Genomic DNA, 14,697 nt, shown 5'->3' with positions numbered 1-14,697 from the left:
TACTGCGTTGCCCTCTCCTCGCTCGCTCTGTTTTTGTTCCTATGCTCATCCATCTCCATCGTATACTCCCCCGAGGCCCTTCATTGTCAAAGTTGCTTTAGCACAGATAACATCAGAGCACTATTCCAGAAAATTGTTTTATTGTTATCGCCAGTGGCGCCTCGGAAACGACAAAAAGGCCTCCCGTTTCGACCCTTATTGTGAATGAAATTTTCGTCAAATAAATTACGTTGCGTGGCTTTCATCGACCCTTTGACGGGTAACAAGACGCCTCTGTCTGTCTGTCTGTCTGTCTGTCTGTCTCTCATTTCGTCTCTAGTTCTCCCTCATTTCGTCCATATGTGAAGAAGGTCGAATTGGTTGAACGAATAAAGAAGTGACAGCTTTTTAACGCAAATGGATTTCGGAACGCCGCTCCGGATACCACTCCGAAGCATTAGGCAGCCCAGCACGCAGTGACAATTTCTACCGGAGGTCTACATTTTGACGGCAAATGGTCCTTACTGCCTACGACAGTGAGATGACTAGTAGCAAAGAACAGAAAACCTGAGATTTAGCATTCATAGAGTGGATAGCATGCGTATGCAGAGAGAAAGACGTATGGGGAGACTACTTCGATGATTAATGGTTTTTGATTGACGGGTAGGTGCTTGCAGATGTCTCAGACTCGGCATGACTGTCAGCAGCACGGACACACAGCTTCTGCTGCCCTTGTTGAGCGCTGGCAAATAAAAACGTCTCTAATTGATTCGGTCTACTGTGGACTAAATGGCGCCGCGAACAATAACCCTTTCTTCATCGATACATTGTATGTTTCCATTAATTCACAGCTAATAGATATTTGCCATAAGCAGGAAATGACGAAGTCATTCAGGTCCGCATCGAAGGCTGTCAACACCAGTGTAGTGTTTAACAGTATATTGGTCCTTCATAGCCGTTTGCCCATCAACGGTTTCCAGTTTAAGTTCAGGCAAGACGAAAAAATAAGGTTTTGCCGCACACTGCTGGCAGAGTTTGGCAATCACCGTTAGCAGAATCAGCGGTGAAAGATTCCTTAGATGGTTAGAGGTACACCTTAGTCGCGTGCTTCGCCGTAGCCGCTGACGGCCCCCGGGGCGAATCCGCCACGATCGCCTAAGATCGGGTCATTGCGAGTCCGACCACGGGCTCAAAGATCAACACGACCGCTAAGCTTAGACAAAAAGCAAGGTGGATCGTCATCGCCGATGAGCCAGTCGAGCCTTCTGGGCTTGGATTTAGCCCCTGCCCGAGAAGCAAACACCAAAATGACTTGAGCGGCGAACTTCCTCAAACGACTGCTCCCACAATTCCCTTTGCTTCCGATGCCTAGACCAACGAATGGACAGGATCCTGGCCAGCTAGTAAGCTCGAAGATGATCACAGAAAAAGAGATGACGTTCTCCAACTGCTTAGACATTTGTCTTCAGGTTGATTTGTCCTTCCTTATTGGGGCTCATAGCTCGGCACTAACTACTTCGCAGTCTTTTTTCTTTTTTTTTCGATCCGGTGTTCCATCCCTGTTGTATAATGTTGGGCAGCATTTAAAGGCGGATGCTTACACTTACTTACGACAGGGTTGCCTTAGAGTCTCAGAGCTAGTCCGCAAGAATCCCAACAGAGTGAGAAAGTCGTGCGCTATGTTATATACAGCTTTGTCGAGACATCACCATGCTTTTCGTCCTCTCCATGGCCTTCGGCCTTCCCAATCTAACATCAAGCTCCAATCTATATCGATATCGGAAGCCGTGATCTAACTCTTAACGAACTTTCTTGTGAGCTCTAAGCAACTAGTCAGTCAACCTCGTTGCCAGGCTATCCCCACACAGGGTGGAAGCGATGGAGAGTCCACGGCGAATAGTGAAACAAGTTTGTATCGCAGTCAGGCTGGCGTCACTGGTATAACATTGAGGGTTGTGCGGTAGATGCTCTCGAAGAATTCCAACTGTACTCACACGATACCCCTACGATACCTTCACGATACACCCACATTATACCCCCTGTGGCCCTGGAGACTCCTACCAGTAAAACTTTGTCACTGCAACGATAGCTATTTAGCTATTAGGAACAAAGAGATGCTAGCAAAAACTATTATTTCGCCATAAGACCCAAATTCAGATTTGCTGCATAGGGTCAAGGAGGGCGGAAAGATATATGCAACGAACGTTGAAATATATTCAAGTCGCGAAGTACCGCCTGGGGAGCCTACTTTTCGTGCAAAGAGCCCAAAAGTAAGCTAAATTCCGTGTAAAGGCATGAAGGCACGGTAGTTAGCAGTGAAAAGGGACGGAATTCACTATCGTCACCTGAGATGTGTTGCACTCGAAACGACGGTAGAGAAACAGAAGAAGTCATTGAAGACTGAGTCGATAACATCATTAGGGCTAATGAAAATACAGGGCATAATAGAATGGTGATGCCCTATTTTAGAATATCAAATAATCATACATCTTGGCAAAGACGAATCTCTAAGGCTCATTTGGAAAATCACGCAAGGACACTAAAACTGGGCAAGACATCGTAACAGGTCCAAGCTTCTACTGTTAACGCGTTTCACCTTATTCCTTGGAAGCAGCCAAAATGCAAGGATCGTCAAAAGTTAGCCCGTATTAACTCGCAGCTAAGATTTCGATTGTAACACTTCCAGTATACTATCTCTAAGGCGCCGTGTGGCTTTTGCAGTGAATATGTTTGCAAACCTTTTGGCGTTTCAGCAAATTAGGCTAAATATTACATAATAAGTCGATCTCGCATTAACCACTTAATCTCGTCTTTTCTATTGAGAGGGTCGGTAGCCCATGAATTCGACAGCGCTTGTCCCTACCCCAGATAGCCCATTTTCTCCGCCTCCTTCCCACTTACAGAGCCATCGCTGACTTGATGCCGACGCTAGCAACCCACGTCCTGAGCGAATTATTTGGGTAGGGTTTTAACGGAGAGAATAAACATGTTTGTTTTGTCATTAAAGTCATCAAAAGCAGACCGTGAAGAAGTCTTGCGGAGGGAGAGGAAAAGGCAACTGTTGCATTTAGGGTGGCTGCCTGAACCCGATACGGGGTCGACCTATAGCAGCCACGAGGATGTGGCTGTAAGGGCGCGGCCGTTCGCTTGTTTGTTGCTAGCTTGGAACATCACAGGCCGCATGCGGCACAGCCTTTTCCCTTTTCTATTCTCGGGTGCCTAAAATTAGCTGCTGTACGTGCAGTTTTTATGGTAGATATTGGTTTGCTTGTATTTACAACGATATCATTCAGCCGCACGAGTTACAACAACTTTAAGACCTTTGTAGAGACAGTGCCATGCCCTTCTATATTAATGCAATTGCGAAGGCACAGAATCGAAATCCGCCCTAATTTCCACTGGTTTCTTCATAGTACTTCTTGTTAAGCTTTGTCTACTGTTTAGCGTTTCCTCTGTTCGTAGACCACAACAGCAAGAAGAATGCGCAAAAGGAAAGTAAAAAATACGCCCAGCGAGAACAGGCTAGCAGTATAGGACAAAAGGTGAATTTCGGATGGCAGCGGGAGTGATGGTGCAATCTTATTCACCAATAACGATAAGTAGAGATACTTTAGAATGAGATGTACTGAATGGGGTTACCGGCGTAACGATACTCTCAGGCCCACGTGTCTGTGTTACTTTGGACTAAAGTTAGGACTAAAGGACGAGTTACTAAAGACGAATACTCTTCATTGAAGCGGCACACCTTGGCTATCGTAATAGCTCTCAATGGAGAGGTATGTCTTCCTCAATTATAGCTAAAAGGGTGAAGATCTAGTTTTAGGACTTAGGCCAGTACAACAGGAGAAACTTGATCCTACGACACATCTTGAAAGCTTTTATTACGATCAGAAGGAGGAAAAAAGGAAGGACACAACAAGCAAACGCACGTCGAAAAAAAGCATAGAGAAATACTGGGTTCAAAGGGCGAAAAGAGTAAATGCGAGCCAAGAGATCCGCGTCAGATGTTTGATTCGTAGAACGTTCCATTCCTGAATCGCGGTTGGAGCCGTACTCCAATCGGCACGAACATGCGATCTACAGCGCGGCCTCTCGACGCACGACTATGAACCACGACTGGCGAGCGTTAATTAGTAATGAAATAATTCGATTTGAGAGAGAAACGAGAAGGCCTGAAGCTCACTCCCCTTCTAAGCGTCACTTGTTAGGCAGAGCGGTTTGGCCTTCTTTCTAGACCTTCGCTGCAGGCTTCCCATATGATCTTGGCAATGAGACATGCATCCCGAGAGACAGGAGCAAGTCGTTGTCAGATCATAATTGGATGAGATACCACCACACCTTCGATGCCACTTCGGAACTACGCGATACTATACACGTACTGCGACTATTCGATATCGTCATTCGATGCGTGCGGCTCACAAGCGACACTGTATTTCTCATACATACGCAAGGATTGCTCGTATGCTTAATATAGGAAGCTGGTTGGTTCTACCGGCAAAGAAGGATTGGTATTGTTAGGTAGTACAAAAATCCAGATGAGTGGCTTTTTAAAAGCAGCGGCGTACGTATTGTATATTTGCTTCAGTGATCTTATTCCGAAAACTTCCGCAAAGCGGCTCTATATGCAAAAGGAGGTTTCTAAAGGACGGAGGCGGTGGCGACATCGCCGCCTTCGAAGTCAGCTTTTTCAGTGTAGCCGCATCGTTCGTCTTGGGCTTTATTGATACATGCAAACGCACGAATCCGATCATTTCATATATTCGCAATAATAAATCATATATGGCAGCACATATCTCTGTTGGGCAACAACTCTTTGGCACAATTTGCACCCTTTTTGCGCATCCGCCATAGAAACTGTGAGACAGGAAGGCAGGATGAGGAAAGATTGAGACTTTTTTTTCGTTGTGCGTCCATAGAGTGGTTGACGTAGTGCACATGTAATGTGCAATCGCGCCAACGCTAGCAAAAAGCTGACTACCAACTAGCAGCTACGAAAAGACGAAAGATTCAAGGGCAGTCGGCGGAGTCAGTCTGTAGCATTAATATTACTTAGTGAAGCGAGGAGAAACAAGCCCCTATATAAACCCACCCTCCAACCGTCGCTAGTGTACCTTACATATACAGCTCTCTTAGTCCGGCCTTTCCCTGATTCCCTATACCTCCTGTTTCCCACAGCCTAAAGCTGCGACTGGCTGCTTCCTGATCTATATATATATATATATCTAGAGAGAGAGAAAGAATAGAAAAGAGAAGAGAGTGGTACGGATAAAGATGGAAATGGTAGGTCATTGATTTCATTTATCGATGATATTGCTGCTGATTCCCTAATGTTGTAGGAGAGCGCACTGAGTGGCGCGCTACCGAATGAACGAACGACTGGACGAGGTAGGTGAAGTGTTTTGCAGGGAAGGAGTAGAGTGGCTGTTCTACGACTGTCGTTGCTCTTCAAGTATGAGCCGAAGTGTCTACGGCACTTCATTTAGTGTAGTTTACACCTTTTGCTAAGGAGCATTCCCCTTTCTTTCTATATGTCAATCATTTCAGTTCTGACTTTTCCTATCCTTCGCGTTCACCCCCAACATATCCACGTCTATTGAGCATGTGTATAGCGTCTGTTTAAGTAACAACAGCAGCAGGCGTAAAGGTCGTTTCTCAGAGAAAAACTCGGAAAGCACTGAATGTTCGAAGTAGTATTCGGCATGCTTCTACGGCTCCCTGGACATGGCAGTAGCAGATGATGTCTACGTTGCAATTTTATGATGAATTCTAATCGATGGAACTGTTTGCCCTCTTCCGCACAAATATCTGTACCCGTATGTGTGTGTGTATCTATGTATGCGTGGTATGTGTATAAATTTCTTTTGGTATAGTGCGTTGCTACAAAAATAGGTATTCGCTAACGCATGTTCATAGAAACGAATACATAGGGCAGGACCTGCATTATATATATTCACGAAACAGTCAGACGGATGCAGCATAAACAGCGAGCCCTATGGGTCTTGACAAGGCAGGCTAGGGAGAATTTAGAATCGTTTGCAATATGTCGTCCATATTAATAGACGGCACAATTATTCACTTTGGAACATTCATGACCGTCGGCTACACGGCAGTTGATCAAAGTTAGCCATCAATTGGACCAAGGTTGAATACCAATATTTGTATGAGCTTTCCTACAATATTACATTCAATATTACCTATTTGAGAAATGCGCATCAGTATATTTATAAAAGAATAAGATCACGTCATAGATATAAATTATAGAATACATTTTGGGCAGCTGTCTCTCTGATTTCCTAATAGCGAATGGTGCTAGAACACTGGCTAGCCTTGGAATTTAATCATCCTTACAATAAGACCACTTTGTTGCCAGCAGAGGATTCGGCAGTAGCCATCAAAAACAACTGTCGAGTAGAAGCCGGAATGCTCATTTGGCCCAGGGTTCGTTCGCTTCGAAGCACTAACTGGGGGGTCTTTCTGAGTCCACATCTCTCATAGGGAGCGCCGCTGTCGCCAGTCCGCATGGATCAGTAGTGTCCGCGACGGAGTCGCTGCTATACCACCACCACTACTATGACTACTACGTGCGGTCCTCTACTTCAGCGTTGGACGAGTAGCAGCAGGCGAAAAGGACTTCTTCAGCTCTCGGGTTTTCCAATAGCGTCGTAGTGGCTCACGCTGTGTGACGAGCGAGGAGGGTTATGTTTCGGGGCCTGAACACGGCAGCAAGCTAAGAGGGAAAAGAGAGTGGAGGGTTTGGGACACAGGGGGTATGGGAGAGGGGTGTAGGAAACGAATTATCGGAAAGATATCGGAAAACTTTTTATCGATCCACTGCTGCTGCTTTCTAGTTGCCATGACTGCCCTGTAACTTGGCTGGTAGTAGTGGTGGTGGTGCTGCTGCTGCTGCTGGCTGGGAAGCTTCCCCTAGTCCGGCCTCGGTGGACCCGCAAGCAAGAGACCAGCGCGCAGGAGAGGGGAACGCCGTTGTTGGCGCGAAGGCTTTCGCGGCGAGGGCCCAGGGCCGTCTTTTTCTTCTGCTGCTTCTAATAGCGGATCCATCGACCGGTGAGTCTCTCCATGGCCTCTTCTCTTTTGGAGGGCACCGTCCTCCGCTCATACAGTGAGTAGAGTATGCGGCATTGTAGACGCTGCCGACCGATATTCCACGTCTCCCCGCCCCAACGTCGTTGCGGCCGCCACCGTTTTTCCTTCCTCCGTCTGCGTCGTTCCCTTTAAACGACGATGGCTGGCTTTCTTTTTTCCTGTTCGTAGTTTCTCCCTCCTGCTCTGCTGTCAGACTCCGTAACACCGCGTCAACTTCGGAAATCGTTGCCACCAATAGCGACGCGGGAAAGGGCCCCAACATCGCCATTGGTCGACGTCCTCCGGAGAGGGCAAGGACGTCAAAGCGTAAAAGGTAACGGAAAAGACATGGAAGCACTCTCATGGCAAGGTTTAAGGGATAGAAGTTAAAGTGGGACGGCTGGAATCTCGACTGCGAAAACTAGAAAAGAAAACGACGACTATGGAAAAAAACGGGGAAAAGGGTTTTCATTCATGAAATCTTTACGATTCTCCGAGCTTATGTTGGTTGATGGTCCGCATGACGAGGATGATGATGATGATGATGATGGTGAAGTCGAATGACGTCGAGGCCGAGCTGAGCGAGATACTTCGTTGCTTTTCTACTTTTTTAAGGCTTGCTTTCTATTTTCTTTTTGTTGTTGTTCTTGCGTTGGCTTTAGTTATTTGGAAACTGGATCATTAACGTGGTGATGGGTTACATAGTAGTTTTTGCTGGTACGTATGTATGTCTAAGGTCTAGTTCCGTTGCTGAGCACTCACTGGGAAAAGAAGGGGCGACGCGGATGCATCCGTGAGGCCGACGCGCCCAACGGGTGGTAAGAACTACAAGACTTTAGCTCGGAGCAGCTCCCGGCCCGTTCTGAAACCGATAAAGTGGCCAAAGCAAACATGGCGTCAGCGAACGTCCGAGGTCGCTTTGAAGCCTCATCGCTCAACGCGTCCGCACTCTCGATTCTCCGCCCGTTGCACATGGGGAGCAAAAACAAATGCAATCTTTATGCTCCACTCTCGTTTCGGAGGATCTCGACAACCGAACCTTGTTTTGTTTTTCTCGTGTTGTGTATCGCTGTAAGAAGGTAGGAGGTTACACTTTTGAATGGGCGTCGCACCAGGCAGAAAGCGTCTTCGTGTTAGAGCTCCAGGCAAAGTCGTCTGAATCTGGAGTCGATAAGGCACTGCCGACGAAGTCCACGCTCAGCTCTGTGCCTCTAGTTCTCTCTAATTTCACGTCACGTCACACACTACACCATCCTCACCATCTCACACAGCTCGCCGGTTTCAGTCCCACCTAATGCGATAATGTGTCGTACAGCCATACGGGTTTCACAACAGCCTGTCCAACAACAGCTTTAGCTTAGCTTAACGCCATAAAGGGACGTATCCGTTTATCATAGTTGTTTAATCAGGGTCGTCCACTAATATCAACGCGTGTTGCACGCACGCTGCTTTAAGAGTGTACAACCGTAGGGAGATGGAGTATGGCTTGATGTACACTAACAATATTCGAAGCAAACAATGATAGCAGTGGTTATAGTTATAATATCCATTGACGACGAGGCAACGATTCTCTGAGTTTACGATTTCAACCACGATAGTTCCGTTGTTGCGGCCACTGTCAGCCAACGCTGTTCTTCGTAGCCGATATTACGTACAGAAAAGTAATGTACGAACAAACAAAGCACTCGCAACGCGTCGCACGCCACAAGTTACACGTTGCCTGCCGGCTTCCGGCTTACAACATACGGCGACGACAAACACTGAGCGACTTATAACTGACTACTGACTGCTGAGTGACTGACTCGCGCGACCCGTTGGGTTGCAGTGAAAAGCACAAATGAGTGCGCAAGTGAGCGTCGGGAGTCGTTGCCTGCTGCTATTGCTGCTGGTATCTGACGTGGCGCTTGAGGCCGCGCTGCTGCTGTTGGTGGTGAGGAAGGAATATGAGCGACCGACCGCCGGCCCTCCTCCGTTATATCGGTTTACTGGATTAGTGGATGTATTTTATAGCGGTAGCGGCGGGCCACCGACGGGTCTGCAGCGGCAGCAGCGAGTGGGTATGGTAAAATCGAAATGATTGATCATGAGATATCGGATTCGGATAGCAGCGCTACCAGCAGCAGCAGCAGCCCCCAGCCAAGGACCTTTCCCCGAAATGCCCCTAAGAATAACGGCTGAATGAGGCGAGATCCAAGATCCATACATCGAACAAGCGCAGCCCAACGTTCATCCTAACTGCCCCCGTCCCGTTGTCCGCCCCCTTCTCTTCCTCCTCCTCGTAGAATGCCCTTTACAACCCCTTCTATCATGGCCCCTACACTCTTGACCTCCCGAAGACCTTCCGTTCGCCTTTCGGCCTTTGCGGGTCTCCTCGCTATTAATGAACTGATTGAATAATCCATATTCCAATCTCTATCGTCTATATAACATATTGGACATTGATGCCTCCTTTGGCGGTGGCGACGATGGAGTATTGGAAGAAACCGTTACCCGAAACCGACGCACCACCTCCATGCTCCCCTTCTGTTAACCCACTAATCCCGAGTCGCTTTTCGTCTGTTGAAACCTTGCGTCACTCCTGATCGACGTCTGGCCACCGCAGCAGACAATCACCCGAACACGTAACCAATCATTGGGGAACACCCAACGTGACGCGATCAGTCTACGCGTCCCGGTCCGTTTCCTTGATCCTATATTGTCTGCTGTTTGTGCCACCTAGATGAGGCAAGCAACCCTTGATGCGTAAGCAGTCGAACGGCAAGAACCTAATAGTCGGTTGTGATAATAGCGACGACAAGAGCCACAAACCGACGATTCCTCTTGTTGCCTTCGAAAACATCGCTCCATTGCCCCATTACTGCTAACTCTAGCCTTAATCTTCGCTAACCCTAATACTGACCATTTAGGCTCGGTAGTATCCCATAGACCGAGCCGTTTGTCTCAATTGACGACGCCTAGGGCCCGTCAAACTCACGTACTCGTAATAGTTCCGAGTCCTATTAGTGAAATGGAAAGGCAGATGCAGGCGCGTGCCGATGGCATATTGCAATGTCATCGTTGTAGACAACACGAGCTGTCCACATTACGGTGTCCAGCTGGATATAACTACGTAGCGCTTTGTATGACACTTCGTAACAAATGATTCAAAGAAGTATCCATGTTATTGTTGCTGCAGGTGTCATTCACAAAGGTTAGGTTTGTTGTTGTTTGCATCGTACATCACAGACATATCGCATAGGCAATAGGTGAGCATCGCTCATAGGCGATTTCCACTCCTCCGCGTGTTCGGTTCTCCCACTTAGCATTACGAAGCTAGGGGATACGATCGTCACCCCACCGCATGCTGCTTTGCTTTCAAGATAGTTCTAAGAATGCATGTAGTAGCTAGATCTAGGGCAGTGGTCGCTGCAGCAATATTACTAGCAGTAGTGGTAGTAGAAATAGTCACTGGGCGTGATGCGGAGCGGTGATGTATCCCGAGGCTACTCATCAGCTCATCTGTTCCCACCTTTATCGTAACCGTTTCGAGCTACAAATACACACATACATACGCCACACATACATACCGGTACCATTAGCTCTTCTTCGAATCAACCCGGCGACAGCGACGACGGTGTTGGCGGCGGGAGCGCAAATTGCGCTTCTAGGCATTGTCGCAATCAGGATGGTATGATATTTACAGCGCTAGCGAAGGTGTCAGAAGTACGTTACTTGCTCAGACGGGTACAGGGGAATGCGCTAGCTGGCATAGGAATGGACGGCTCGCGCAACCAAAGGCATCGGAATCGATGTCGTCGTGGATTTTCCATCTTGCCGAGGCATAGAACTAACACATATTGAGTCCTACAACGACAACTTTCCTAGCTTTTCCTAATTCTCCCGTAGCTGCTAGACCGGTCTGCGCCAACGTTCCTTCGCGCCCCGTCCCTCAGGGTAACCAAGCAACCAACAGCTCAATTCAAGCCAATGCCTCAGTTTACTTAACGAAATTAGCTAGTGCTGCTCTCAAGAAGCCTCCCTCCTCTAGCGTTTAGGTCTAACGACTAAATTTCACCCTTTTTTCGCGTGCGTGGGCGAACGCCATTTTTTCTCCCCCCCCCCCCCTATTCTTTACTGGCGCAATGGTGACAGCGTGAATGCCTTTCCTAAGTACATCACCTCAACCCCACTCAATGGCTGTTGTGGAAACGCACCGAGGGCAAAACACACCTACCAAAAAAAAGGAACGTAGCATGCGTAGAAGAACTTTCTTTTTTCTCTATGCACAGACAGTTGTTTAGCATATTTTGTATTGAATATCGCTTAAAGCGTTTTGGGTAATCCTTTTGGCCTTTTCAGCAGCTTTTTTTTGCTATTCTATTTGCCTGTCGACGAGAGGGATCACACAGCCACGGTAGCAGAGACGAGGTGCTGGTGAATACAAAAAAAAAAAACGAAGAGACAGACTTGCCGGCCGCGAGATAGTCTAGTAATCGCAAGATTTGGGTCAGCATTCTTCGTGCCTTGAACACAGCAATGTCCTGTTGGCGTTTAGGGGTTCGGCCGCCGATCATCAGTGCTACTGCTCTACGGCAACTTTAACGAGCCCCTACCCCTACCTGACGGTAACAGCTTGGCTTGGCACTACATCGTTATACCTTTTATTAACTTTGCGAGTCTATCAATTACACCGGCGAACTTAGCCAAAAAGCAACGACGGTCGACCAAACGATGCCGCTAGAGCATATGAGCAGTAGGGGTGCAGGGGTAAGGAAAGAGATGGTCACTACATCATCTCGCTGACTAGGGGTACGACACTCAGGCGGCTGCGGCAGCTGCTCATCTCTGACGGGATCGTGATGCTGCTCATGATGCGGGTGATGCTGACACTACCGTTAGCGAACTGTCTGGCGGCACCTTGTCGCTAGTTGCTTCGGAACCGTACAATCCCAGGAAACGCTGTCGTCAAGCTGCTACTTGCCTCTTGATTTTGTACCGCTACGGATGCCCACACCGACTTTCGAATACTGCGTCTGCCAAATCATCCGCCGGAAGTCGGTGTCCATTTCCGCTTCAAATGCGTTCTTATCGTTACCAAACTCGAAGCATGCACGAAGCTTGAAACACGAGAGTATGCATTCCCTGCTGCGTCTACCCCTGTTCCTTCTCTACCATTCCATTTCTATGTGTCTGAACCGTTCCCTTATGTCTCTCTCGGCTCAGAGAGTATTTAATAAGGCTCATTTATAACGTATTACTTAGTGGCAATGCTTCCTTCCGCTTTACACCTTGCAGCACGTCGTCTCCCGAATCGTGGTCGTTGTCGAAAAATATCGGTTTGAGATTGCCGAGCAATGCATCAGGTTTTGTGGCAACGAAAAGGCTGCGAGTCGAGCAGATGCTGAAAATTGCTGGCTTACATAGAGGCATACCCCTTTTAGTCGAACAGCTAGGACAATCAGATGGCGGAAAAAATCTTCTCGCAATTCTGAGCTCTCGCCCAAAAAAAGGGGTTATCATTCGTATCGCGTTTGCGCTCGATTCAGAAATGCAAAGGGATAGGGAAGAATGACACAGGGAAAGAGTGCGCGAGAGAAAAGAAGTACGATGGAAGCAGAAGGCCGGGATCTAGATTTTGGGCGCGCATTCCTGAGGTTCTGAGCCCCCTGAGCCTCTACTTCTCTGTTTAGTGGATGCTCAACTACCTCCCTATAACTACCTTCCTCATCTCAGTATCTGGTGGGGGGCGCATGATCGAGGATAGAAGAAGTAGCGGGCGGAGAAAAGACGAGACAGCAAGAGAGACACTGTGGCAGAAAGAACATGTCAAAATATGTTGTCCCCAAACGCGTATGAGATGGTATTGTCAGAGTTAGCATCGGGACGACGGGTTATCAGCTGAATAACGGGAGGGCACCGATACTGCGTCATCAGAAGTGTGAAAGATATGGTGGGCAAACTAAAAAGATGCCGCACCACATTGATTCGATGATGATATGAAGGAACAATGGCTTTAGCTATGAGCTGTTCATCTGACACGTTCGGAGCAATCGGCATTCGGCACGCTTTTTCCTAGGCAACACAGGCACACAAATCCGTACATAAAGGCGTACAGACACCCACATCTGGTTAGTTGGCGACAAAATGGGAAAAGAGGAAAGCGCGGGCGGCAACCAGAGATCTCGTTTTCTTTTGGTTTCGGAATTAAGAAATTCCATCATCACCCCAACCGTCTGTATTTGGCACTCATGTTCTCCCGCTCGACTGTTAGTCTCTTGTCAGCGGCCTCCATCTGCAGGCCGGCAGACCAGCAGGCCAGCAAACACGTCCGGTTATCTCTACGCCTGTCAATCGTCGAAAAATTCAACATCCATTACTTCCAATGCTGCCGCCAAAACTTTCGTAGCAATTGGCCTTGATGTGGATTGGCACGGTGGGACCGAATATGCGAGTATGCCGTATATTTGCCATTGGGAAAAAGCGGAAGCCGAGATCAGCCAACAGAGATGAGGAATAACTTTTCGTGTGGCTTAAATACATTCCTGTGTTCGTAGTGCTGCCCACGGCCGGTTTTAGTAAAAAGTGGGACAGCAGTTGTTTATGATGGAAAACCGTGATAAAAGTGAGGAAAAATGGGCTAAATATCTGTATATGACTTAAATATACCATACATAATATATAGATGTCGGTACAGCGTCAAGTGAGATCGGTTCAAGTAATCTATAACTATGCAGTATCAATAGTCATATCCACTTCACAGCAAATAAAATCGCTTTGAATCTTGTAAACGTAGTAAGGAAAAGTTGCCTCAAGACTGAAAATTGCATCACAATCGATGCGAAACAAAGCAAAGGATATAATAGCATGCAATTGGATACTGCAGGTGGGCGTACTTCGACGTGACTGACCGAGACGGACACGCAGACATCTATCTCCGGCCAAGGTGCCAACGCGTGGCCAGCAAGTGCCGCACCAATAAAGGGGTGGTCAACGGAAGATAACGATCCCATCCAATCTTCCTTTTTCACCCTTCGTGGACATCCATAGCCCATACTACCGTCTGTATATATATGTATGTGTATACATAAACGCATTCCCTCGCGGCGATGATCCTACGTAAATAAAGGGTTCAGGTCTTTCTTCGTTCCACTACGGATCAACGGGTGGGTCGAGACTGGAGAGAAAGATCCCAGAGTCGTCTTCAATCCGACTAAAACGGCACTGAATTTTATTTCTCACTTTCTCTCCCTCTCTCTCTCTCTCTCTCGATTCTCGCATTTCTTCCTGCACTCATTCTCTTCTAGGGGTGCGTCGTCGCCTCTTCTCGTTGTTAGCAATGGCGATCAGGAAGTGCCCCTTGCAGTCCGTTTGTCCCGTGGACTTGGCCATCCTCTGAACAAGTGACTGACTGATATGGTTCGCTTCTGCAACGACGCGCCGGCCTGCTGCTAACTCATTCTTTGCCTTCCCTATCCCCAATTGCCCGCTCTCCACTATTTACCAAAGGGCCGGCAAATTAGCTAACCAAGTTAGAACTAAGTTGGATGGAAGAAGGGGAAACAGCACCAGCGGCCAGCACTGCCACCGGACGCCGTTAAGATGCTGTGAGGCCAGTGAAGGTGGTGGGTTAAAGTGGGCGCGCGATTGGGGCAGCCA

The 14,697-nt window shown here is 47.8% G+C and overlaps 2 protein-coding genes across 6 annotated transcripts in view; one reads left to right on the top strand and one right to left on the bottom strand.

Annotated features, from left to right (window-relative positions):
* Positions 1 to 14,697, top strand: part of LOC111250027 (uridine phosphorylase 2-like) — a 90,582-nt gene that overhangs the window by 7,862 nt on the left and 68,023 nt on the right. The window lies entirely within an intron of this gene.
* The window catches only part of onecut (homeobox protein onecut), a 74,700-nt gene that overhangs the window by 7,968 nt on the left and 52,035 nt on the right, over positions 1 to 14,697 (bottom strand). Inside the window, exon 4 of one of the 5 annotated variants that reach the window (XR_015326584.1) lies at positions 6,328 to 7,924. The exons of 3 other annotated variants lie outside the window; for them this stretch is intronic. Coding sequence is in view for 1 of the 2 variants with exons in the window: in XM_086987315.1 (XP_086843441.1) it covers positions 7,825 to 7,924 (100 nt within the window). In the remaining variant the exon portion in view is untranslated. The remainder of the gene's footprint in view (positions 1 to 6,327; positions 7,925 to 14,697) is intronic. One more of the 5 variants, XM_086987315.1, reaches the window with a different exon arrangement.

The sequence above is a fragment of the Varroa destructor genome, unplaced genomic scaffold, assembly GCF_002443255.2.
Source record: "Varroa destructor unplaced genomic scaffold, Vdes_3.0 BEIS01000004.1, whole genome shotgun sequence".
Lineage (NCBI taxonomy): Eukaryota > Metazoa > Arthropoda > Arachnida > Mesostigmata > Varroidae > Varroa > Varroa destructor.
The sequence above is the reverse complement of the archived record's forward strand: the minus strand, read 5'-3'. Positions and strand labels throughout refer to the sequence as shown.